The 24,853-nt window shown below is 38.9% G+C and overlaps 1 protein-coding gene across 2 annotated transcripts in view; it reads left to right on the top strand.

Moving 5' to 3' along the window:
• Positions 1-24,853, top strand: part of Pir (pirin) — a 101,164-nt gene that overhangs the window by 26,956 nt on the left and 49,355 nt on the right. For both annotated transcript variants that reach the window (XM_077107174.1, XM_077107173.1), the window contains exons 4-5: positions 5,489-5,572; positions 8,827-9,033. In XM_077107174.1, coding sequence (XP_076963289.1) covers positions 5,489-5,572; positions 8,827-9,033 — 291 coding nt within the window. The remainder of the gene's footprint in view (positions 1-5,488; positions 5,573-8,826; positions 9,034-24,853) is intronic.

The raw sequence follows: 24,853 nt of genomic DNA, 5'->3' as shown, positions 1-24,853 counted from the left end.
CCTGAGGTCAATCCCTGGTAGCCCTCTCCAAAAGAAAAGAGGCAAAGTGTGTTAATATTAATGAAGTTTCCTTCATGCCGAAGGATACATCAAAAAAGGGAGCACAGGTTCTAAGCCTTTGTGGAAGGTCCTGCCCTGCTTTAATCAGCTGTGACTGATGGAGCATTACTTACATGGAATGGGTGAGAATATGGCAGTAGGAGGCTAAAGTTATGGATCAATCCAGAATAGTACTATTATTGGTTTTATTTCTAGGAACTTTCTCATCTCCCTGTTGCCATTCCCATTTGTTGGATGAGTTCTGTTTTGTTTTTTTTTTCCCTCACTTCTTGACTTTCACACATGCCTGGAATATACTTCCTGCCCATCACCATCACCATCTTTTTTTCCCCAGGTATACTCCTATCCCTCACCTCCTCCGAGGAGCTTTACCTTGCACACAAGTGTGAGTAAAATACCCACCTGTCCTTATCAGCACTATGTTCTAACTTGGCAGGATGCAAGTTCTCTGTTTTACTTCCTGCCTGATATTTGTGTTTCCCATGAGAATAGAAGCTTCATGAAGACAATTAAAATATCTGTCTTGTATACTCTTTTTGTTTTTAATCTTCTCCCAACGTGATATTTAAAACTTATAAAGGAATAGTGTAGATGAATTCATCTTCTTAATATTTTAAAATGATTATCATAGGTTTTATACCTTTGAATTGATGATCTTATGATTATTTTCCCCAACACAAATTTATAGGAAAAATTATTTTAAAAACCCATTGCCACTTATGACTTATAAAATAACTTTTTGAATTTCATGTTAAATGGCTACTTAGGTCTACTTTTTATACTTCGTTATAAAGCAAAGACATACTACAAAAGCAATCTAGCCTGAATATATTTGAGAGGTTCTTGTGTAGAGGAGAAAATAATTATGTTTGTGTAAAACAGAAGTATCTGATGTATATGTTAAGAACTTCATAACTAGTTTTTCTTTTCTTTTTTTTAATTGATGGACCTTTACTTTATTCATTTATTTGTATGTGGTGCTGAGGATCAAATCCAGTGCCTTACACATGCTAAGCAAGCACTCTACCACTAAGCCACAACTCCAGCTCCCCCCCCCCCTTTTTTTTGACTTATTTCAGACAAGAGGCCTAACAGTGTTGGCCTATTTTTTATTAGGTACTGGGGATTGAACCCAGTGGCACTTAATCACTAAGCCACATCCCCACCCCTTTTTATTTGTTTATTTATTTATGAGATTGGGTCTTGCTGTTATGGTTTAGTTTTTGTTTTGTTATGTTTTTGTGGTGCTGGGGATTGCACCCAGGGTCTTGTGCATGCGAGGCAAGCACTGTACCAACTGAGCTATATCCCTAGCCCGCTGTTATGGTTTACATGTGAGGTGTCCCCCAAAAGTCCATGTGTGACACAATGCAAGAGGGTTCAGAGGAGAAATGAATGATTGGGTTGTGAGAGCCTTTACCCAATCAGTGAATTAATCCCTGATGGTATTAACTGAGTGGTAACTGGAGGCAGGTGAGGTGCTGCTGAAGGAGGTGATTCACTGGGTCATGACTATGGGGTATATATTTTGTGTCTGGAGAGTAGAGACTTTCTCCCTTGCTTCCTGATCATCACTTAGAGCTGCTTCCATCTGCCATGATGTCTACCTCATCTCACCATGATGTCCACCTCATGGAGCCTGCTGTCTATGGACTGAGACCTCTGAAACCATGAGCCCCTGAATAAACCTTTTCTCCTCTACAGTTGTTCTGGTTGGGTCTTTCAGTCACAGCAGCAAAAAAAGCTGACTAAAACACTCACTGAGTTACTTAGGGCCTTGCTAAATTCCTGAGGCTGGATTTGAATTTGTGGTCGATCCTTCTGCCTCAGCCTCTGGAGCCACTGAAATTACATGCATGGGCCACTGTGCCCAGACATAACTAGTTTTTTTTTTTTCAATATATATTTTTTAGTTATAGATGGACACAATATCTTTATTTTATTTATTTATTTTTATATGATGCTGAGGATTGAACCCAGTGCCTCATGCCTGCAAGGCAAGCGCTCTACCACTAAGCTACAACTCCAGCCCCATAACTAGTTTTTCTTACCTCTTCGGCATAGTTTCTTTTTTTCCTTCTTCTTTAAATAATAGTTTCACTTGCTTTTTTTAGTTGAGATTTAGGGAATTGGTAACAGTTGCAAGTTCAAGAAGTTGGTAAAAAGCATAATTCATTATTTTTAAATACTGACTTAAACTGCTATATTTGGTTGAAAATTAAGTCTAGATACATAATAATAGATGTTGGGATTTTAATCACAATTTGCTTTTTCTGGTTCATTCACTTAATAATGGTTGATAAAATTTTGAAGGGAAATTTCTGGTATTAAAAAAGATAATGATATTAGGAAAATATTGGGATAGCTAAAGTATGAAAAAAGTCATCCAATAATGTAAATGTTAGAAGTTGTTACCCTTAAGCCTGAGGTAAGGAGCCCTGAGTGGTTTGCAGATAAACAGCATTTTTTTAATGTTCCTTTCAGGACTATCTAGGCTGATTGGCAATTCCTGTAGGAGTAAAAGATGAATTTCACAAATGTTTACAAATTGAGCAAAACGGTTGTCAAATCTAAATAGAATGTACAAAGGGATCCTTGTATCTTGACACACATGACATTTTAAGTCTTACATGCTAAATTGTGCATTTCAAAAAACAATATTACCACATCCCTTAGGTAATTAAAAATTCTAAGTATTTGGTTTCTCTTTAATCCTTGTTTTCTAGGGTAATCATAATAGCCTTAAAAATGAGAATTTTAGAACTGCTTGATTTTTTTTCTTATAAAAATCATTTTTTTCACATATTTATTGGCTCATTATAGGTGTACATAATGGTGAGATGTTGTTATGTAATTTGTACATGCACATGATATAGCAGTATAATTTGGCCAATAACACTCCCCAGTACTTTCTCCCTTGATTTTTTTTTTCCTTTTACTAAAATAATGATAGGAGGGAGGCTCAACTTTCTTCTGCTTTTCAGAATTTTCCACCCATACAAAATGCTCACCATTGTTGACTGTTGATTTTCAAATTCATTTTTCTAGATCATATTGTCAAATAGAAATTTCTATAAGGATGGAATATTTGCCAGGCATGGTGGCGCATGCCTGTAATCCCATCAGCTTGGGAGGCTGAGACAGGAGGATCATGAGTTCAAATCTAGCCTCAGCAACAGTGAGGCCCTAAACAACTCAGTGAGACCCTGTCTCTAAAGAAAATACAAAATAGGGCTGGGGATGTGGTTCAGTGGTCTAGTGCCCCTGAGTTCAATCCCCGGTACCAAAAACAAAAAAAAGAGATGGAAATATTCTGTAATATTCCCCATCCATTATGGTAGCCATTAGCCACTTGGGGCTATTGAGCACTTAAAATGTGGCTGGTGCAACTGAGGAGCTGAATTGAAATTTTATTTGATTTTAATTAATTTAAACTTCAGCAGCCCCACATGGCTAGTGGCTACTCTGTTGGATAGCACAGAATTTCCATTTTTAGATTCAATATGGACATAAATCCAGAAAAGTGGACTTTATGTGAATTTATTTGACATATTTCATAAGAATTTATTGAGTACCTAGTAAATTTGTGTGCCTGGTGTGAGAAATGTTTCATTTGGACTCTCTGAATTGGCTTTTAGGGGCAGGTATGGAGATCTGAGATGCATCATCCCACAAACCTGTGAACAAGGTCTTGGTAGCAGGGACCTTACTATTTCAACAGGAGTTGCCCTCTTTCACCTCGAGCTACAGGGCCATCATCTACCTGCTGAGGGAGTGAGCCCAGTAACTGGCTATGAGCTCTGGCATGCCAGGGCTGTTGCATCTGAAATGCTCTCAAAGACTTTGCATGGGTGGGTAGTGTGACCCTGTCATTGAGACTTCCTCAGCTTGCTTTACTTTCTTAATTATTCCCAACTTTTTTTTTTTTTTTTTTTTTTTTGAGTACCAGAGATTGAACTTAGGGGCACTCAACCACTGAGCCACATCCCCAACCCTATTTTATATTTTATTTAGAAACAGAGTCTTGCTGAGTTGCTTAGCACCTTGCCTTTGCTAAGGTAGGTTTTGAATTTGTGATCCTCCTGCCTCAGCCTCCCAAACCACTAGGATTACTGAGTGCACCACTGCGCCCAGCACTCTTGACATTTTCCTCAACAGATTTTTGGTGGAAAAATCAAACAACTCTTCCCTGACACTTGATACTTTTGTCTTCCCCTCCCCCAGTTTTATTGAGATACAGAAGACAAGTTAAAAAATGTACAATGTGATGTTTTGATATATGTATTCAATATGGAATGATTATCACCTCACATAGTTACTTCGTTTTTTTTTATTATTAGTTGTTCAAAACATTACAAAGCTCTTGACATATACATAGTTACTTTGTATGTGTGTATATGCTGAAGATCTACTACCTTATCAAATTTCACATATAGAGTGCATTATTAAGAACTCTAATTACATGCTGTGCAGTGGGTGTCCAGAAATTTTTGATCTTATAACTGCAAGTTTATACCCTTTGACCTACATTTCTGTATTTTTCCTGTCCCTGATCCCTGGTAACCACCCTTCTATTTTCTGTTTTTATAAATGAGATCATGCAATATTTGTCTTTCTGAGTCTGGCTTATTTCACTTAACATAATGTCCTCTGGCTTCATCTATACTGTTGGAAATGACAGGATATCCTACTTCTTTTTTTTAAATTTTTTATCTTTTTTTTTTAATTGGTTGTTCAAAACATTACAAAGCTCTTGACATATCATATTTCATACATTAGTTTGATATTCTACTTCTTTAAGACTTTGAATAATATTCTACTGTATCAGAATTTCTTTATCTACTCACCCATTTGCAGACATTTAGATTGTGTCCAGACCTTGGCTGAAGAGTGTTGCAGTGAACATGGGAGAGCAGATATCTCTTCAAAATTTTATTTACTTTTTGAATATATACCTAGAAATGAGATTGCTGGATCCTGTGATAGTCCTGTTTTTTAAATTTATTCAGGAATGCCTATACTGTTTTCCATTGTGGCTCTACCAATTTACATTCTAACTAGGAATATATAAGGGTTCCCTTTACGCCACATCTTCATCAACACTCATTATATTCTGGCCATTTAATAATAGCCATCATGACAGGTGTGAAGTCATATGGCATTGTGGTTTTGATTTGCATTTCTTTGATAATTAGTGATGCTAAATATTTTCACTTATACCTGTTGGTCATTTTATGTCTTCTTCGAAAAAATATGTATTCAGTTTCTTTGCCTGTTTTCTACCCCCATGGGAAAGCAACTTGAAATAGGAGAAAATAGTTTGCAAACCATGATAAGGAACTCATACAAGCCAATAACAAGAAACCACACATAATCGAATTTTAAATTGGGCAGAGGATCTACTTTTTCTTCTGTTTGTTTTTTAAAGGTATCTTATCTTCTGGAAGGGGGAAGCATGGCCCATGAAGACTTCTGTGGACATGTTGGTAAAATGAACCCAGGAGATCTGCAGGTATAACTAAGGGGAAGGGATTGCTGATGGTTTAATAGTCTTTGGGTGTGTCCTTGATCTTGCTCATTTCTAGTGCATTCACGCTTTCTGTCCTCTCTCTGTACTATTTCTGACCTCTCCCTTTTTTTTTTTTTGGGAGGGGGGCTACCAAAGATTGAACTCAGGGGCACTCAACCACTGAGCCACATCCCCAGCCTTATTTTATATTTTATTTAGAGACAGGGTCTTGCTGAGCTGCTTAGCTCCTCACTTTTGCTGAGACTGACTTTAAGTTCGAAATCCTCCTGCCTCAGCCTCCCAAGCTGCTGGTATTACAGGTGTATCCCACTGGGCCTGGCTTGATCTCTCCCTTTTTATGGATCCTTCCACTTAGCTTGGAAACCTGCACAGGTGTATTTGACCCCCTCAGTCACTTTCTGGTTCCCAACTATCTATTTTTTTCCCCACATTTTTCAAAAGAATAATCAAGAGCAACTATCTCAGCTTCTTTTTCCTCCATTTTCCCCCTTCTGCTTACTGAATCAGATTGGTTTCTCAGCAGCCCCTTCTCAAAACTTTATGAAATGGTTCAGGCAGTGATCACTTGTGATGTCCCAATTGCCAAATTCAGTCCTCATCTTTCTAGATCTCTCTGAAGCATCAGAGATGATTTACTACTTATCTTCTAACTTAATTGCAGGATTAGGTGTTGTCATTTAAGATAATAACCCAAACTCCTGCCCCATCCCAGTCTTACCTGAGATATATGATAATTAAAAATCCCCAAGAAGTGCTTAGATCATCTTTGTCAGTTCTAGAAATCTGAACATTGTATCAGATACTCTCTGGGATCATTTATATATTTGTGGGATGATAAATGCACATATGTGAATTATGGTATTTCAAAGAATACAAAATTTAAAGACAGAAAAGCAAAAAGGACAAAAAGTCATGGTGAAAGTCAATAGTAACCTCTCACTGGAGCAGAACATAAAATAGAGCCCATCTGGAAAGGTAGACACGATGAGTGGGTGTGTCCAGATTATGGGAAGCGGGGACTGCTGCCAGTGACATCATCAGGCTGTTTCTGCAGCCATATATGTGAGGTGTTGGCCGACACTTCTATCATTATAACTTCACGTTTGGTTAGGATGGTGGTTGCATAGTATTTTTCAGTTTATTTAGCATTTGCACATGAAGGATCTCATTGAAGTAAGTACTGTTTTTATTTCATTTTAAAAATGAGAGAATAAGGATTTCAAGATGTTAAAAAAATAAAAAGATGCCCATGGCTGCAGAGCTAGCAAATAGTGAGGAAAGAGAACCTTTTTCTCCCCCTTGTAAATCCAATGGGTGGGCCATTTTAAGAAAAGTATTGCTAACCTAGGTTATGTGAAAAGGTTAACAAAGCATTGAAACTATAGAGAGATGAACTGTTGATGGAACAGGAAAATGCTTTAAATTGGGAGGATGTCTTTGAGGAACACCAATAGCTATTGTCAGACAAAAAAAATTTTGGATCTCAGATTTAATCAGCCTTGTTAAATGGACAATAGAGAGAAATCTATTTAAACTTAATGAGGGAAAGAAATCTCTAACATATGACTGGTTTTCTTGGTCCTTGAACTAATAATGCTGATTCTTGCCTCAAAGCCTTTATCATATGCTACTGTCACCTTTTGGAGCCCTCTTTCTCTCCCCCTTCCCTTAGTCAATCCTTACTCTGCCTAAAAGTTTCACCTTCGGGTAAGCTATTTTGAACTGCACCACCACATCATATGCTCTCATAGAACCTTGGCACAGTGCTCAGTGCAATTGTGAAGTCAAGAGTGATTTTATGCAATGATTTATTTAAGGATTTTTTTCCTCCCATAAGGGCTGGATGGAGGATGATATTGCCTCATAGCTTCTTGGCCCACCTCTGAGTTCAGGTGGTGACAGTTCTTAGGTGTGTACACAGCACAGCATCTCCAGTGTTGCTACTCTTCCGGAGGGCTTTCTCCAGCCCATATACCAGCAGCCTTGATGTGCCAAGAATATGGAGGGATGGAAATGGAAATCAAAATGTCCTAGATTGGGCTGGGGTTGTGCTCTGTGGTAGAGTGCTTACCTAGCATATGCGAGGCTCTGGGTTCGATTATCAGCACCGCATATAAATAAATAAAGGTCCATTGAAAACTAAAAAAGAAAAAAAAAATTTAAAAATGTCCTAGATTCCCTTCTCCTCCATGCAGTAATTCTAAAGTGTATTTCCCAGTGATATTGAGTCCCAGGTGTCCAGATACCCTGCTCACTAATACCCGTCTGTGGCTTTCTGCCCTATCACCTGCACTTGTGCTTTTGCATCACTTTCCAAATAAACTACCTGAAGATAGGCCCTTGTTTCAGGTTCTTCTGTGGCATAACCCAAGCTAAAACAAGCAGGAAATGTACCCCTAAGGCTGAGCTCCATCCCTTCACTCCCAAGTTCCAAGGTTAGTTTCAGGAGCTGGCCCCTAATATGTTCTTTTTTTTTTTTAGTTGTAGATGGACATAATACCTCTATTTTATTTATTTTTATATGGTGCTGAGGAATCGAAAACAGTGCCTCACACATACTAGGCAAGCATTCCACCGCTAAACCACAACCCGAGCACATATTGGTCATGCAGTCACATATATACACACAGACCAAAAAAAAAAAAAAAAAAACAAGGTAACACCACATGTATATTTAGACCCACACATATATCTTCCAGGTGCTGGGCATACTGGTTGCTGATGGCTCACTGCTCCATCTTTCCTTTCCAAAAGTTGGCCACATTGCCCCAACTTGGGACATTCCTAAAGGTTTTTCTCTACTCCAGAGCTCCCTCTCAGATTGGTTCAGCCCTGTGTTGTAACTGCATTGCTGGTTGGCTTCTCCCCCTGCCCAATACTGCTTTCTTCATTTAAGTTGTATCTCCCAAGAGTGCTCCCCAATATATTGTCTGCCTGCAACTCCCCATCTTGAAGCTCAACCTAACACTCAGGGATATCCTGGAGAGGATTCTTCCATGTGCAGGAATTCCTTTTCTGATGCTTCGATTTCAAATGAAGCAGCATGGCAAGCATTTGGAAAATTGGAAAGGGCTCTAGCAATTTTCATTGATGTTTGTTATTTCTCATATTGCCCAAGGACTGTGAGAGCAGCACCTGTCAGATACATCACTTAGAGATGATGTTGTAATTGTCCCACATGCAGATGTGTTAGGGGCTGGGCTACCTTATCTTTCTTGTTGGTTTGATGTTTGCAGTGGATGACCGCCGGCCGGGGCATTCTGCATGCTGAGATGCCTTGCTCTGAGGAGCCAGCCCATGGTCTGCAACTGTGGGTTAATTTGAGAAGCTCAGAGAAGATGGTGGAGCCACAGTACCAGGAATTGAAAAGTGAAGAGATCCCCAAGCCCAGTAAGGATGGTGTGACAATTGCTGTCATTTCTGGAGAAGCCCTGGGAATAAAGGTAAACCATATTGTTATTGTATGTCTGTGAAATGTGAGGCATGAGATAACATAGGGCTGGCCCCATTGTTGGCTCTCATTAGGTTTATTATAGTTTGTGTCTCACGGGATGATCTTGCTTCAGAGGTATCAGAATAAGTACAACCTAAGGGAACCCAGAAATTTTTTTGCTGTGTGCAAACTCATACAGTTAAAAAAATTACAAGGGTACATATCCATGTAAGAATTTGGTCAAAAAGCAATTTTCAAGGTATGTCTTAATATGTGTGCAGATTTATCCTAATCCATTTCACTTGTAGTATTTATTTAATGCTTTGAATTAAAATGCATTGGCACTACAAGATTGCTACCTTTAAGAAACAAACAAGAGAACAAAGAATGGGATCCACTCTGCTCCATAAAGATTTATGTAGATTATTTATGACCAACTTAGTAAGTAAGGGAAGCACACTATTGCAGTATACAGAGGTGGTTTTTAAAAGTTAATTTGACCCTTTATTTAACCCATACACAACATGCCCTGTGTATAGCTGAGACTTTATACTGTTTAAGTTTAGGGCCCCACCTTTTGTCACTTCATATCAATTATGGACATGTTTATGGGAGGAAAGAAGTGTGACAAGCATTGTGCTCTTACACACTGGAACCGCTGGCTGGGGAGGCTGATTCCTTGCATCAGCCAATTGGAGGTAACAGTGAGCTGGGTAGCATGCTGTCTCAGGTGGGGTTTCCCAGAGGCGGACCCTGAGATGCAGACTCCTGGGCAAGTGATTTTAAGGAAAGTGCTCCTGGGAATAGTAAAAGGAAGCAGTACAAAATTGGGGAGGAAGTCAAGCAAGGGTACCATCTCAGGCAAAGTCCTAGAGGGAGGCTTTAACCTGATCCTGATAGGGATGGTGGAAGATGGGTCTGACTCAGTGTTATCCTTACCCGCCCCAGGCAAGGAAGCTAGGCATTCATTCCCCCAAATCCACTTGTCATTGGTTATGGCCATTGACTTTGGGGCTAGAGGGGGTCCCAGAAATGATCAAAAGTGATCTGAGGGGATCTGTGAAGGGTCTGGTACCTGGCCACGAGAACATGAAGATCTTGGAAACTACTTTGTCATTCTTCCAGCGGACCACCAGCACTTAAAACTATTTGAAATACTCGCTTATTAGTATTTTGATTTTAACTTTTTATGTGTACCAATGAGGATAATGCCTTGGCAGTGGCTGCTAACTTACCACTCAATAGGATGTATTACATGGTTATGATTATAGGTTGGGATTTACCAGTTTTTCTTTCTTTTGTATTATAACCACAGTTTTTGAACCTATCCCATGTCTAGATGCATGTATTATTTTGCTTTTTGTTTCCAGTTTACACAGAAGTAATTGAAGAAAAAAAATTCCAAGTTCTCTCTGTTAAGCATAGCTGACTTTTCTCCACCCGCTGGAAGGCTTATTGCTTACTTTGCCTCAGTTGGAAATGACCTTTCTTTGTGTTTCTGTGACCCGTTTCTCTTTTGCCCAGCATTGAACAGTGCCCTTTTCCGCTATTTGTGAAGACTTTCCTCTCTTTCAGTCTGCAGAGGAGAGTTAGCATCCTGTGAGGCCTTCCTGGAGTTAGGCCAAAGGACATCACTGGGTATAGTGTCAGACAGAGAGGTCTAAGGGGAGCTTTGTTAATGCAGTTGTGAAACTGTTCCCTCTATCCCATGTGATATTTTTCATTGTGTTTCTGGGACTCTAGGACTCTAGGGACATAACTTTCAGGGAGTGGATGGTGGAAGGCAGGTAGTTCCCCCTCCCCTTCAGCCAAAGCACAAGACTGTCCAGTTGCGTGTATTGGAATTATCTGTAAGATTTCATTTAGAAAAAGATTTGAGCTGTCTGCAGCTAAAAAGAGAACTTGGACCAGTGATTTAACAGATAAGCAAAGCCAGCAATATCATGACTCCTTAGAGTTTACAAATGTTTTTCATTTATAGAAAACACAAGGCAATTTTAAGGTTGAAGCTGGTTCCAATTATAGGCAGGACATTTTAAAGCATTTCCAAGCAGGAGACCATGTGGTGTTACAATTGCAACCAGGAATTAGAGACCAGAGGTAATGTTTTAACTTTTTTTGTGTGTGTGTGTGGTGCTGGGGATTGAACCCAGGGCCTTGTGCATGGGAGGCAAGCACTCTACCAACTAAGCTATATCCCCAGTCCCATTTCTTAACTTTTTCAAATAATGTTTTGGTAGCTGCTAGCCTCTATTGTTTCTTTTTTATCAAGTAAAATCTCTAAGGTGAATTATATTCTCTTTGATTTGAGAGCATTTTAATATTAAGAGCCTCTTTGAACCGTGAGTAGCATTAAATTTTGATTTCTAGAAGGAGCACGGGTCAGTACTTACCTGTGTGGATTCTAGAGATGGTGAGTTAGAATACCTACCATGAACCAGCTGTGCAGTCTTGAGCAAGCCACTTCATTTCTCTGTGTCTCACTTTTCTCATCCATAAAATAGGGTTTCTGTGAGGATTAAGTGACCTTTTATACAATAAGCTCTCAGAATAGTGCTGAACACATTTTAAGCACCACGTAAGTAGTAGGTGTTATTATTCTGGTAAACCTTTGTTAACCAGGCAGGAACTGGGCTGAAATTTATATTTGCCATCTATACTAACAGGATTTGCTGCAATTTGGGAAAGATAATTAACCTGCTTTGAAGAAAGGACACCAGTGTGAGTCACTGAGAGCTATTGGTCATTTCTCTGTGGATCTGATAAGAGACATAATTTTGTACATTTGAAGCCTTAATGTCTGCTCACCAAGGAATAACTCGGTGTTAAAAGGTCTAGATCTACTATAAAAACACACTGAATATTTTTTTGCATCAGGAAGATAATTTCAAGTTAAATTACAAGGTGAGACAGAGACTATACCTTACAAGAGAGTGCTGCATGTGTAACATATAGAATCAATAATAACTACCCTTCCTGCAACTAAAATATCTTGAAAATGGATGACATAGACTTAGTTATCATCGCAGTACTTCTCTGACTTTAATATTTATATGGCTTGCCTGGAAACCTTGATAAAATGCATATTCTGATATAGCAGGTCTGCAGTGGGGGGCTGAGATGCTATCTTTTTTTTTTTTTTTTGGTACCAGTAATTGAACCCAGGGGTGCTTAACCACTGAAACACACACCCAGCCCTTTTTAAATTTTATTTAGAGACAGGGTCTCACTGAACTGCTTAGTGCCTCACAGTTGCTAAGGCTGGCTTTGAACTCATGATCCTCCTGCCTCAACCTCCTGAGTCTCTGGGATTATAGGCATGCACCACCATGCCTGGCTGTGATTCTGTATTTCTAACAGGCTCCTAGGTTCGCCCATCTTGAGGAAGTTTGACTAGGCTCCTATGGATGCTGTTAAATGGTCTGGTTCTGTGACTTTTGACAAATCATATTTAATCTTTCTGGACTTCAAGTTCCTGCATCCACAGAAAAGGTGAGGAGTTTTTGTGTAAGATGCCATAACCTTAACTCACAACAAAACTGTCTTTTTGATATTTCCAAGGCAGGATGTATCTTTGTTTCCCAGGTTGTATGTGTCTAAGCATTGATTTGGCTTTGGAAAGGCATAGCCAGTTTTGAGCAAGATTCTGCCAGGACAGCCCAGTCTAACATGAAGGCTGAGAGGGGAGAAAAGATAAAAATGAGATAGTTTGAATAGTTTCTGTCACTTCTGGAAGGTCACAATCACATGTTTATTTCATGAGAATATGCAGTTCTCCAAGCCCCATTCCATTCTTATCAGCCGGCCAATCAGCTATATTCCTTGCCAGCTCTCTGTGGAACACAATTCTTTTCCCAACAAATGCCTCTGACTTGCCTCCTGCTGTTCTAAATTCCATTAGTTATGTCAGAAGCAAGCCTCCAGGAGGCCTCAGCCCCACCCACCAGGGTCAGAGAAAGGCAATCTTGGAGCCAGATGGCTTGGGTTCAAGGCCAGCTCTGCCACTGACTTGCTTTGAAGAACTCACTAAGCTTTCTGAGCCTCAGTTTTCTAATCTGTTAAATGGAGAGGACTATAGTGACTTAGTTCAAAGGGCTTTTGGGAGGATTATATTAATAAATACATGTAAAATAGTTAGAATAAATACTCTGTGTTTGGCACAGAGTAAATTCTGTGTAAGTGGGTACTATTTTTACTTTCTTTCCAAAGTGCTAGGACATATTTGTGTGATTTATAAAGAATCTTCTTTCTGTTGGTAGACTGTGTCTTCCTGAATTGTATGTAACTAAATTTTTAAAAATTCAGTGTTTAAAGGATTTTGCTAAACATCTCATGGAATTTTCTCAAATCTTTCTTTTTTTTTGGTACTGGGGATTGAACTCAGGGACACTCAACCACTGAGCCACATCCCCAGCCCTATTTTGTATTTTATTTAGAGACAGGGTCTCACTGAGTTGTTTAGGGCCTCACTGTTGCTGAGGCTGGCTTTGAACTCATAATCCTCCTGCCTCAGCCTCCCGAGCCGCTGGGATTACAGGCGTGCACCACCTTGTCTGGCGCTCAGATCATTTTGAATTCCACCTATTTCTCTATTTCAGGGCATTTTCAATGAAGCCCCATCCATTTTCTGCCTACTTGAGCTTGTTTCTGTTCCCTTGGTGAAATCTGTCCTTTCCTTCCCAAGCTCGGGAGGACATTTTTGCAAAGTAGCATTAAAAAAAAAAAAAATGATTACATCTCCAAAACAGGTAGCACAGGCACATGCCCCCCCGCTCCTTGCCTTTAAAGTACTCCAACAAGTTCATAGGTCTAGCTTGAAAACTACGACAGATATTCTCCTAATGGTAGAGGTTGAGTGAGATTGTGGATTTGTATCAGAAGGCACTTGAGAGAATGGGCTCCAGCTGTCTCAGAGAGCAAGCAAACGGAGAACTATGCTAATTCAGAAAGGAACTCTCCCTTCCAGTGGCCTTTTTGATACTTTATTTTATGTATAAATCAGAATACTCTGTGATTGAATAGCAGATCTGTGAGTATAGATCTGTAGATCTCTAATAAAGCTTCCCTTTGGGGTCCAGGTGGGGGTACATGGATAAACTCTCTGTATGTCTTTCCATTTTTAATTTTGAAAAAACAGAGATGAAAAATTGTGGTATATATGTATATTAAGAATTGTAATGCAGGAAAAAAAAACAAAGTACATGTATAAAGACATGAATTGGCATGAGCATACTTTATATACAAAGATGAAAGATTGTACTCTATATGTGTAATAAGAATTGTAATGCATTCTGCTATTGTGTATTTAAAAAAATAAAATCAATTAAATAAAAAAATGGGAATATCTACATATTTAAAACTTCAAACAGAAAAGGAAAAAACCCAAATCTTTAAAAAATTGTTTTGTAGTTGTAGATGGATAGCATGCCTTTATTTTGTTTATTTTTATGTGGTGCTGAGGATTGAACCCAGTGCCTCATATGTATTAGACAAGTGCTCTGCCACTGAGCCACATCCCCGGCCCTAAAACCCTAATTCTTAAAATCAGAAACAAATGAAAAATCTACAGTTAGTGTAAAGATTTCAGCAATATAATCACACAGAGAAAACATTTATTTTCAGGGCTCTTAAACATAGTTCTCTGGCTGTACATTTTTGGTGGGTTAGGTTCTAAATACTCAAAGAATGGCACAAAATTTTTAAACTTCACTGTGTGGTTTTATTGTTGGTGTTGGTATTATAATTTGGTAACAGTTTTATGTATGTTATGAGATAAAACAAATGAATAAATTTGTTAGTGTTTTTAGGAATCAATGTTTTTCAGCCTAAGAAAACAGATACAATAGAATACAATAGAAAACAATAGACACTAGTATGGCTGTATGTATAATCATGGCTGTAAAACCAATGTGATACTGTAATCTGTACATGTGGAAAAATAAGAATTCATACCCCATTTGAATCAAATGTATGATATGTCAAGATCATTGTAATGTTTTGAGCAACTAATAAAAAAATTAAAAAGAAAACAGATACAAAGCAGCACGGTGGTGTACACCTATAATCCCAGCAGCTCCAAAGTCTGAGGCAGGAGGATCTCAAGTTCAAAGCCAGACTCAGCAACTTAACAAGGCCTTAAGCAACTCAACGAGACTCTGTTTCTAAATAAAATACAAAATAAAGCCGGGGAATTGGCTCAGTGTTTAAGTGCCCCTGAGTTTAATCCCCTGTACTACCAAAAAAAGAGAAAGAAAGAAAACCAACAAAAGAGTTAATAATGTAATAGTCAATGCTAAACATTAAGTCGACACATAAAAATGAACGTCCATTTTTCTCTTTGAGGCAGTGTTTGTAGATCTAATATGATTCGATCACTTCGGGAATCCAAGATGCAATTTTATGTTTCTTTCTGATAATTTCATTTTCCATTGGCTTTTATTTGCAGCGATTTTTCTTAGGTCCATTTTAATTACATGAAATGCTAAAAAAATAAAGTTCCACCTAAACAATTCACAATCACCATAATGAATTCTGGCAGAATTTCCCTTTTGAGACTTTAAATAAGTATATTGTAATGACCAGATGGGGAGGACAAAGGAAAGGAACTATGAATGTGAGGCAGAGAGCTTCCTGGTCTCCCTTCAGCTTAGGGGAAGGAGCGAAATAGCATTTGAGAGAAAGAATATTGCAAAGTACTATGGGAAAATGGAGTTGAGGGTTTCACCATTTTTATCTGCTTGCTGGTGCTCATCAAGGTCCAACCCAGCTGCCCAGCTCATCAGCATGTTGACTTCCCTCTAGATCCACACCAGTATCCTATGTTCATTCATAACTGAGGACATTTTTGGACTGGCACTTCTCATTTTGTATACTTCTCCCATTTCTCTGGGATCTCTTTTCATTCAGTCATTAAGCACCCACTTCATGCATGTTGGAAACATGATGTGAATAAGATACAACCACAGTCCTCAAAAAAGCTCATAGCTGAGGGTGGGGAGAGAAGCTAGCAAGCATCAGAACTATAATATGACATGGGAAACGCTAAAGTAACAGTATGTAAAAATTCCATTATAGTCCAGAGGAGGGAGAATTCAATCTGCTTGTATGGATGGAGGGAGGGAAAGAAAGAAAATAGAGAGAGCAGAGATTGTTTGATAATGGTTTGTATGTTCCTGCATCCCTCTCTTTGAAGATTTTAAACAGCAGGGCTTGAGGTTCAGGTAGTCCTATCTCATCTCAAATTTCTTGGAACAGTTTATTGTATGGTCCCTATCCAAAACAGGCCAGGTGGCCCAAGCATATGATCAGCATCATTCCACAGACAAGGGCAAAACTTGGCTTTGATTCAACATTGAGAATGGGCACAATTAGGTTGTTAGTCTTGCTTAGTAAATAAGAGAACACCAAAGAAATGCACCCAGCAACTTCAAAGAACTTGTGCTGTGGTAGGCAGCCATAGTTGGCACTTCATTTGCAGTTAGGAATGTTCAAATAAACAATGGTCAAGATCTGCTCAAATCAGCTGTACAAAAGGTTGTTCTTGCCCAGGGCAGCCCACTCACCCCAGAAATACCATTCTTGGTGTGCACAAAAGGGTGCCAGATGTTCTTATTCCTTCAAGATGTCCCTGTTGACCCAGTCACCTAGGAAGTACATTCCAATGGTGTCAACAAGCCCTCTTCTGCCAGTAAATGAAGAATGGATAGGTACATTTTTAATCCAGAAGTTACATTCTGTTCTATTCATACATCCTTGGCCTTAGTGATCAGGATTATAAATTTGCTGGGAAAATTACACTAAGAGCATAATGAAAACTATAAAAAAACCAAGATGTCACCTTCAAAAAAAGGTGAGTGGACATTTTAGCATATTGTTGTAATCACTCCTCTGGCTGGCAAGGCTTGCCTTTTAGGATATAATAAGTCTTTCCTCAGGAGCACATCATATTTTTTCTAACCATAGCAAAAAATATAGGATAGTGTCAAAGAACTTTCTGTAGATGACTCTAGCATGTTGTATTAAAAAGTTGAGATTGATGTATTTTAAAAACTGGTATCAGCATATATATAAAGCTCTGTTGTTAATAGCTATAAACATAGGACTTTATTTTGCCAAAGGACAAATCCTTGGGAGCATGTAGCTTTTGAAAAGTTAGACCAAACTTACACTAAATATGATAAGCAAATTTAGTGTCAGATATAGTTCTGATTACTTGAAGCATTGAAAGTTTATGGTATATAAATTATACCTTAATAAATCTATTTTTTATATATTTTCAGATGTTGCTGGACCTTTATTTTATTCATTTATTTATATGCAGTGCTGAGAATCGAACCCAGGGCCTCACACATACTAGGCAAGTGCTCTACCACTGAGCCACAACTCCAGCCCCGATTAGTCTATTTTTTAAAAAGAATTCTACAGAACAGGTATAGGCACTCCAGGATAGCCAAATATTTCAAAGTTTCAACTCAAATGGGCTCAAAATCATTGAAGTAATTACTCTATTAAAGGGGAGCATGGTGTGATCTGAAAACCACAGGGAATCCTTTTTATCATCCATTACAGATCCAGGGGTTGTTTTTTATTTGCTTGGTTTAGTAAAAGGAGATGAGTAAACTGGAAGAAACTACCATTACCAGAAGGACTTCCATATCAGCCATGGGGAGATTGGAAGGATTTCCTGGAGGGCATCCTGGGAAGTTATGACATTAGTTCAGTTGAGTTCAGCACACGTGTACTGAGGGCCAATAGTGGGCAAGACCCGTGAAGGTATGGGGAGAAATGATGGAAAAATTCAAGGAGCTGGAAGGTCATAATTAAAAAGACAGACACATCAACTGGTAACATGAGTATATTATGGTGAGCCCCCAGAATAGTAATTGTGGTGGGTTAATGGGAAGATAGATTAGAAGGATCAGCCCTATATGAAGATTAAAGAAATGCTCTAAGAAGGCCTTCAAAATAAATGTTTATTCTTTTTTTAATTGATTTTATTTTTTAAATACAAGACAGCAGGATGCATTACAATTCTTATTACACATATAGAGCACAATTTTTCATATCTTTGTATATAAAGTATGTTCACGCCAATTCATGTCTTCATATATGTACTTTGTTTTTTTTGCATCACAATTCTTATTATACATATATACAGCATGATTTTTCATATCTCTGTATATAAAGTATGTTGACAGTCTCATGTTACTATCAGAGTCTTTTACTGTGGAGAATATAGTTGTTATATTTGGCTTAGAACATGAATACATCAGTGTCCAACTTGGCCTTGCTAATTGAGAAATAATAATAATTTGACTATTTTTCTGGAAATGTTAAAAGCCTCCTTGTTCTCTTTGCTTTCATATAATCATTTTTAACAACATGGAAGGAAACCATCATATTCAGAGTTCTTTTCCTGGACCAACTATAAATACCAATTAGAGACATTTATTTATTCATTTGAATTTTTTTATTCTTTTTGGTTATACATGATAGTAGAATGTATTTTGACATATCATACATACATGGAAAATAACTTCCCATTCTTGTGGTTGGACATGATGTGGCGTTACACTGGTCATGTGTTCATATATGGACATAGGAAAGTTATGCCTCAGTCATTCTACTGTCTTTCCTATTCCCATCCCCCTTCCTTCCCTTCATTCCCTTTGACTTATCCAATGAACTTCTTTTCTCCCCTCCTTATTGTATTTTAGCATCCATGTATCAGAGAGAACATTTGGCCTTTGGTTTTTTTTGGGTCTGGCTAATTTTAACACAATAGTCTCCATTTTCATCCATTTATTGGCAAATTCCATAATTTTATTCTTACTTATGGTTGAGTAATATTCTAGTTGGAGATATTTAAATGCTTCCTTTTAAAGGAAGCGATTTTTAAGTTCAAACCAAGGATCATCTTTCCCACCCCCTTCAGACGCTTGCCTTGGGTTAGTTTTTGTTGTATCTCTAGGTTCTAAAAGTAATTCTGGCTTTGTCATCCTATCTCCTTCTGTTATTTGTTTGTTTGTTTGTTTGTTTGGTGATGCTGGGGATTGAACCCAGGGCCTTGCACATGCTAGGCAAGTATTCTATCAACTGAGCTATATCCCCAGCTCTTCTGTTATTCTGTAATTACAAATAAGTGGTCCACAAGAGAGGAAGAGCTGAACTATTAAAAGGAGTAAAAAAAAAAAAAACAAAAACAAAAAACAAAACAAAACAAAAACAACCTAGCAACTTTTCTACTCCATCTTGATTCTATTAGCATTGATTTTTGTTCCTTTCTCCTTTTTCTCCACCAGTTTTCTTGTAGACTGCCCGCCCTTCCCTCCCCTGCCACACACATCAGTTACTGTTTCTGCCAGTTGAGTCCTGACCAGATTTTGTTTCTAAGCAGCCTCCACTTTGGCTGTGGCAGCTGTCCTTGTCAGGGGTCCATAGTCACCTACGTCTTTGTCTGCCTTGGGAGACTTTGAGTGTCTCTGACTAACTACTGAGACTTGGCTGAGATACTGATTTGAGGCCATCTGTTACTTATCAGTCCAACAGAAGTTTTGAGCAAGAGTTCCTGGTGACTGTCATGAAATGTTTTCTTAGGTTTTAACTGACACTCTGTCAGCCAGATGCACTGAAGCAGACCAGTACATTGTAGAGGGCCTAGAATTTGGTAAAAGTCAATTGTGGGGAGTTGAGGTTGAGGAGACAACTAAAATTTGCTGCTCCTTTCTACCCCTCTCAAATTCAGAATGGTCTAAGAGGTAGACTGAGGAAGGTGGCCAGATAGGGAAGCAAGTATCATCTCTATTACCAGTTGAATCTGGGTAAGAGCACATGACTTGTATCTGAGACCTTTTGGGTTTTCTAATACTCCCCCCCGCCACTTCATTAACCATGTCCAGGAAGAGCTAGAGGCATGCTTGTTATCTCATGGCCAAAAAACAGAGAAAGAGACATTAAAAAGCCTGGAAGGGTTGGGTCTGAACTGAGCTGAGCATGCTCAGTTCCTTGAATCATCCTCACCAACCCTATCTTACCTCCTTCCACCCCCCCCCCCCCCCCCCCCCCGCTCTCTACCCCTAGGGATTACTGAGGAAGGCAGAGAGCATCTAGCAGTGTTTCCTCATCAGGACATTAGGGAGGGGTCTGGAGGCTCCCCCTAACGTTCCCTAGTGTTATGTTTTATTAATATATTAGATTTGACACTTAGTGGTGACTGCCCCCTCAGGGAGGGAGATGAGAAGTTTGTCGGTGTGGCCCTCCTCTCTAGACTTGGTTGTACCCCAGAAGGATCTGAAGGGAATACAGAGTATTTTCATTATATTTACAGCAAGGGACATTGGTATTCTAGGCTGCACATTCACTCCCCATTCTATTTTTCTGCTTAATTATTTGTAACTATGTTGAGTGGTATATGAGAAGCCTGAGTAGCAGCATAAAAATCATGTCAATAGTAAAATATCCCAAGCTTGAAGGCAAACTTCTCCTATCATCAAGTGTCTAAGATGAAATAAAGTTCAGATCAAAAATTCCTTGTCTTTATAAATCAAGTCAAAAAAATTAAACTTAAAATTTATCTTCTAAATAAAGTACCAAAGCACCTTTACCCAATTTTAATCCTGCTTTGCTTGGGTAGAACAAGGATTTTCTTTCTAAGCAGCGTAGCAAGGGTTGCATCCCCGGCACTAGATATGTCTCCAATAATTCTGCCAAACTTGAATTCATTCCACCTCAATTCACATTTATCTCAATTAAAAAAAAAATAGTCTCAACAGGTAACAGAAGACACATTTATTACAATACCAGCCCTGATTCCATGAAATTTCATTGCACAAGCAACCTCCAAGCTCTAGAGGTTGGTTACTCTAGAAAGTTGGTTGCTGTCAAGTGCTGGCAAGGATGGGAAGAAATGGCTATATCATGATTGGCAGGCAGTTGTGATTATATTCTTTGTGGTGAGCAGGCTGGCGTTACTCAAAAAAACTAACTGCATATAAGGCATGTCCTGCAAATTCCCTTCCTGGAAATTTGTTTCACCAAAACTTCACCAAGCAGACATATGACAGTGGTCATCCTAGTATCATAGGTGGTAGAAAGCGGTCAGCCATGATATACAGGTTCATCAGTTAGGGAATGGATAAGTAAAAATATAGAGATCCTATGAGGTAGAATACTGTGTAGCTGCCAGAAGCAAAGCCTGTGTTTACTTAGACTTATATTATTAGCTGTCAGAAAATAATATGGAATAAAATCAGAACAAGGAAGCAATTTACCACATCTTGTGGCTTAGTTCTTCATTGAAGTCTTGATGAGGAGGAAGTAATCCCGAGCCTCAGTGGGACAGTCAGGTCCAACCCAGGCCCTGGACCTGCTGTAGCAGGGGGAGTGGAAGTAACTAAGGCTGTTTCCGAACTTGGCAGTCAGCCAGGAGGGGCTAAGGCGGTGGATCTCAGCAATGGCAGCCGCAGTGGCACCCAGGCATCTCCATAAGACACCAGGGGCTCAGGAGCTAGTGAGGCTAAGAGACTCTGAGGAGGCATATAAAAAGCGTCAATCAGATTCTTTCGAACAACTTAATAAAATAGGGAATGGAAACAGGTGAGATTAGCAACTTGCCCAGGGTTACATATGTAATAAGTGACAGATCTGGGATTCTAACTAGATGGACTGACTCTAGAGTTTGCACTTCTAACCGCAAGCTCACCCAGGTCCTTACCCGTTAAGCATAACCTGGTACAAATCAGATTTTGTGTTAAGAGCAGGCTTCAGCTGTGGCAACTTTAAAGATAGAGTCTGAGAGACATATGTGAAGGGCTCAGAGGAAAATCTTGACCATCATCTATAATTTTGCTAAGGAACTGACCACTTCCTACTTACCCAGGAATTCATGAACAAGCCCGCTCCTGAATTGGGAATAGATACTGACTCCTTCTGTAGATCCCCAGCGGTTTAGCAGATTTGATCAGCTCTGCAGTTTCTCTGAGATGTTGTTGAATAACTGGAAACTTCCTCTTATTTTTATATATACAAGAAGCCATATTTGATACTTTGGGAATCTATTTGAATACTTTATTTTAGACAGATTGGGGTAGTAAGTTTGAGGTTTTGGTGGTTAATCAAGAAGAGTCAGATTCGTGAGAGGCAATAACACAAAATTAATTTAGGCAGTGCTTGGACAAGGTTGCATGAGCGGGGGAAGTCCCTCACAGTTGAAGAGTTTCCAGAAACAGTGGGAAGGAAAATAGGGCAAGAGATATCCTGAGGGAGAGGGGAAAGTCAGAGAGGGGAACTTATGTGTCATGGTAATGTCACTCAACAGCAAAGAGGGGTCTCTAGAAGCAAGGTGAGGTGTCTTTGGGTCAGAGAACTCCAAAGGATAGCAGCAGTTTGGGGTACTTTTTAGATATAAAGTTTGTCTTATTTTTGGCTAGCAGATGTTGGGTGCAGTTTGGCTAGCAGATGTCAGGTAGAGATGTCAAGGTTAGAAATACGAAGGTTCTAGATGGTTGAAATTATTTATTCAGAATGTATTTAAAGCTATTTGATATGTGAGAATTTGAATTTGGTATCAGTGGGCTTTGGGTTAATGGCCTTAGCCTGCCGTGGAGAAGTAAGAAATATGGGGCCCATTTTTACCCAATATACATGGAACCATCTCTGCTCCATGTATATAATAGTTGGTTAGGAAACTTTCCATTCGTTCGGCTTCTCTGTTGCTGTAATGGGGTACTAGAACCTAAACAAAGTTCTTAGGAAGCAAGAGTCTAGAATTCTGATAGAGTGAGATGCGTCTCCAAGCCAACCAATACCTCCTCTTCCATTTCATTTGGGCTCCTCCATTTGAATCAGAATGTCAGGCAGCAACAACACACTTGAGATATCAGCTCTCCTGCTCAACTAACTGCTTTGTAAATGACAAAGCTGCAGTCCAACCAGGCAAAAAGTTTTCCCCAGTGTTACATAGTTCATTTCAGAAGGAGACTAGACCTAAAGGCAGGTTTCCTGAATTTTGCCCCATTTTATTGGCACATTGCCCTTTCCTTATCACACCATTCAGCCCTTCTGCTTAAATTTGCTGGCCATGTTTCTCTCCAGTTTGGAAATGCCTTATTTCATTTTTGTGGAAGGAAGCTTCAAAATGAACATCCCTTTCTCTTTCTACATCAGGGGACCTTTAGACACATGTCTGTTGAAGCATAGATCCTGCCTGTTTCAGAATGTCCTGCAAACAGTCACTTAGGAGAAGTCTTGTACTATAGTAAATTCCCCCTTTATCATTAAATTAAAGGATCCTATCCATACAAAGGTATCAGTTCCCAGAGTTCTATGCAATTTTGTCTTTGCCAAATAGTTTGTCATGTTACATCTTGATGCATTTTCTTGCAAGAACTCTTAAAAATTCTTAGCAAACACCAAATGTGGCTAATATAGATTTAAAATATTGCAAAGCCCTATGAAGAATATTCTAGCATCAGTTAATAGGTTTGCTGACTCAGTCTTAGAACATATTACCTATGGATTGGAGCTAAGGGATAGGAAGGCTCCTTGCTAGCACATTTAGTGCCCATTTGTGGTTTGATTGTACTGTTACCTTTATGGGTTTATGGGTAGATTATTTATACAAGTGATGGACCTTTTTGCTTTCTCTGATTTTAATTTTTCAAAAAATTAGAACATCTGTATCTTTGGGCAAGGATGCTGACTCAAAGGGTGAAAAAATAAAATCACAGTCCAGTTTCATAATTAACATGTCTTTAGCTTAATTTCCTGTCAGCATCTTTGTTCTCTTCCCCTTTAGTCACTCTCTTCTCTCTACCCTTCCCATAAATAAAAGATGAGAGGAGAAGGATTGAAGTGTTATAAGGGGCTGCTTGAGTAAATGATACTATGGAGACTAGACTGAGGATAATTTGGCAATGTTCAAAATTCTTGGTCAGCTGGACAGCTTGATGCTCAAGACTGTCCACAGTCCTTCACGGTTGATAGAGGTTCAAAATGTTTTCTGGTTCTCCTCTCTAACTCCCACCCTGCACAGAGGCTTGGCATTTTGCCCAAGAGTTCCTTGTCTTCTCTTTATGTAACACTTCATGTATATGTCAAAATACCATTACGGGTTTTAATTCTTCCCACAGTACCTTTGGCACTGAGGATGGAAACTAATCTCTCCCACTCCTTATCAGAATTGTTTAAAATAATCAAGAATTCAGAAATAAGAGTGCTTGGGATTGAGGACAGAAAACATCATTTTGTTGAAGAGCATTAGCTTATTCTAAACAAGGAGAGTTGGAAGTTTGCTTTAAATTAGGTGGTAAATCTACTTTATGTTTCCCTGAGCCTTAAAATCTTCAAAAAAAAAAAAAAAAAAAAAAAAGGGAAGGGATAGTTTTGCAGGCAGGGGCTGTGGGATCTGGTACTGAATTTCTTGAGTATGTGTGGCAGTGGAGAGAATAGGTCTGTGCTGAAATATTTTGTTCCAAGCACAAAGCCCAACAGACCATGAGGGTGGAAAGAAAACTGAGGAGACTAGGAGGCCATGGGAGAGGTGCTAGATGTCGACACGAACTCCTCGTACAGTAGATATGCTTCTATTAGTTGGGGCTCCTGAGATAGCTGGTAAAGTGGACATTTGGTCATCTCCATTAAGGCTCTTTGTAACTGGCAGAAAAGAACCTACCTGAAATAAACCCAAGTGTATGTGCAAACATAATAGTGATAAAGAAGATTATAGATTCTCAATCAATATCTTCCAAATGAGAGAATTCATAAATGAATGAAAAGTTAAATAGGTTAATGAGCAGATAGTTTTTTTTATTGGTGCATATAAGTTATACAGA

Source organism: Callospermophilus lateralis, chromosome X (genome assembly GCF_048772815.1).
Source record: "Callospermophilus lateralis isolate mCalLat2 chromosome X, mCalLat2.hap1, whole genome shotgun sequence".
Classification (NCBI taxonomy): domain Eukaryota; kingdom Metazoa; phylum Chordata; class Mammalia; order Rodentia; family Sciuridae; genus Callospermophilus; species Callospermophilus lateralis.
This window is presented reverse-complemented; position numbering and strand designations above follow the sequence as displayed.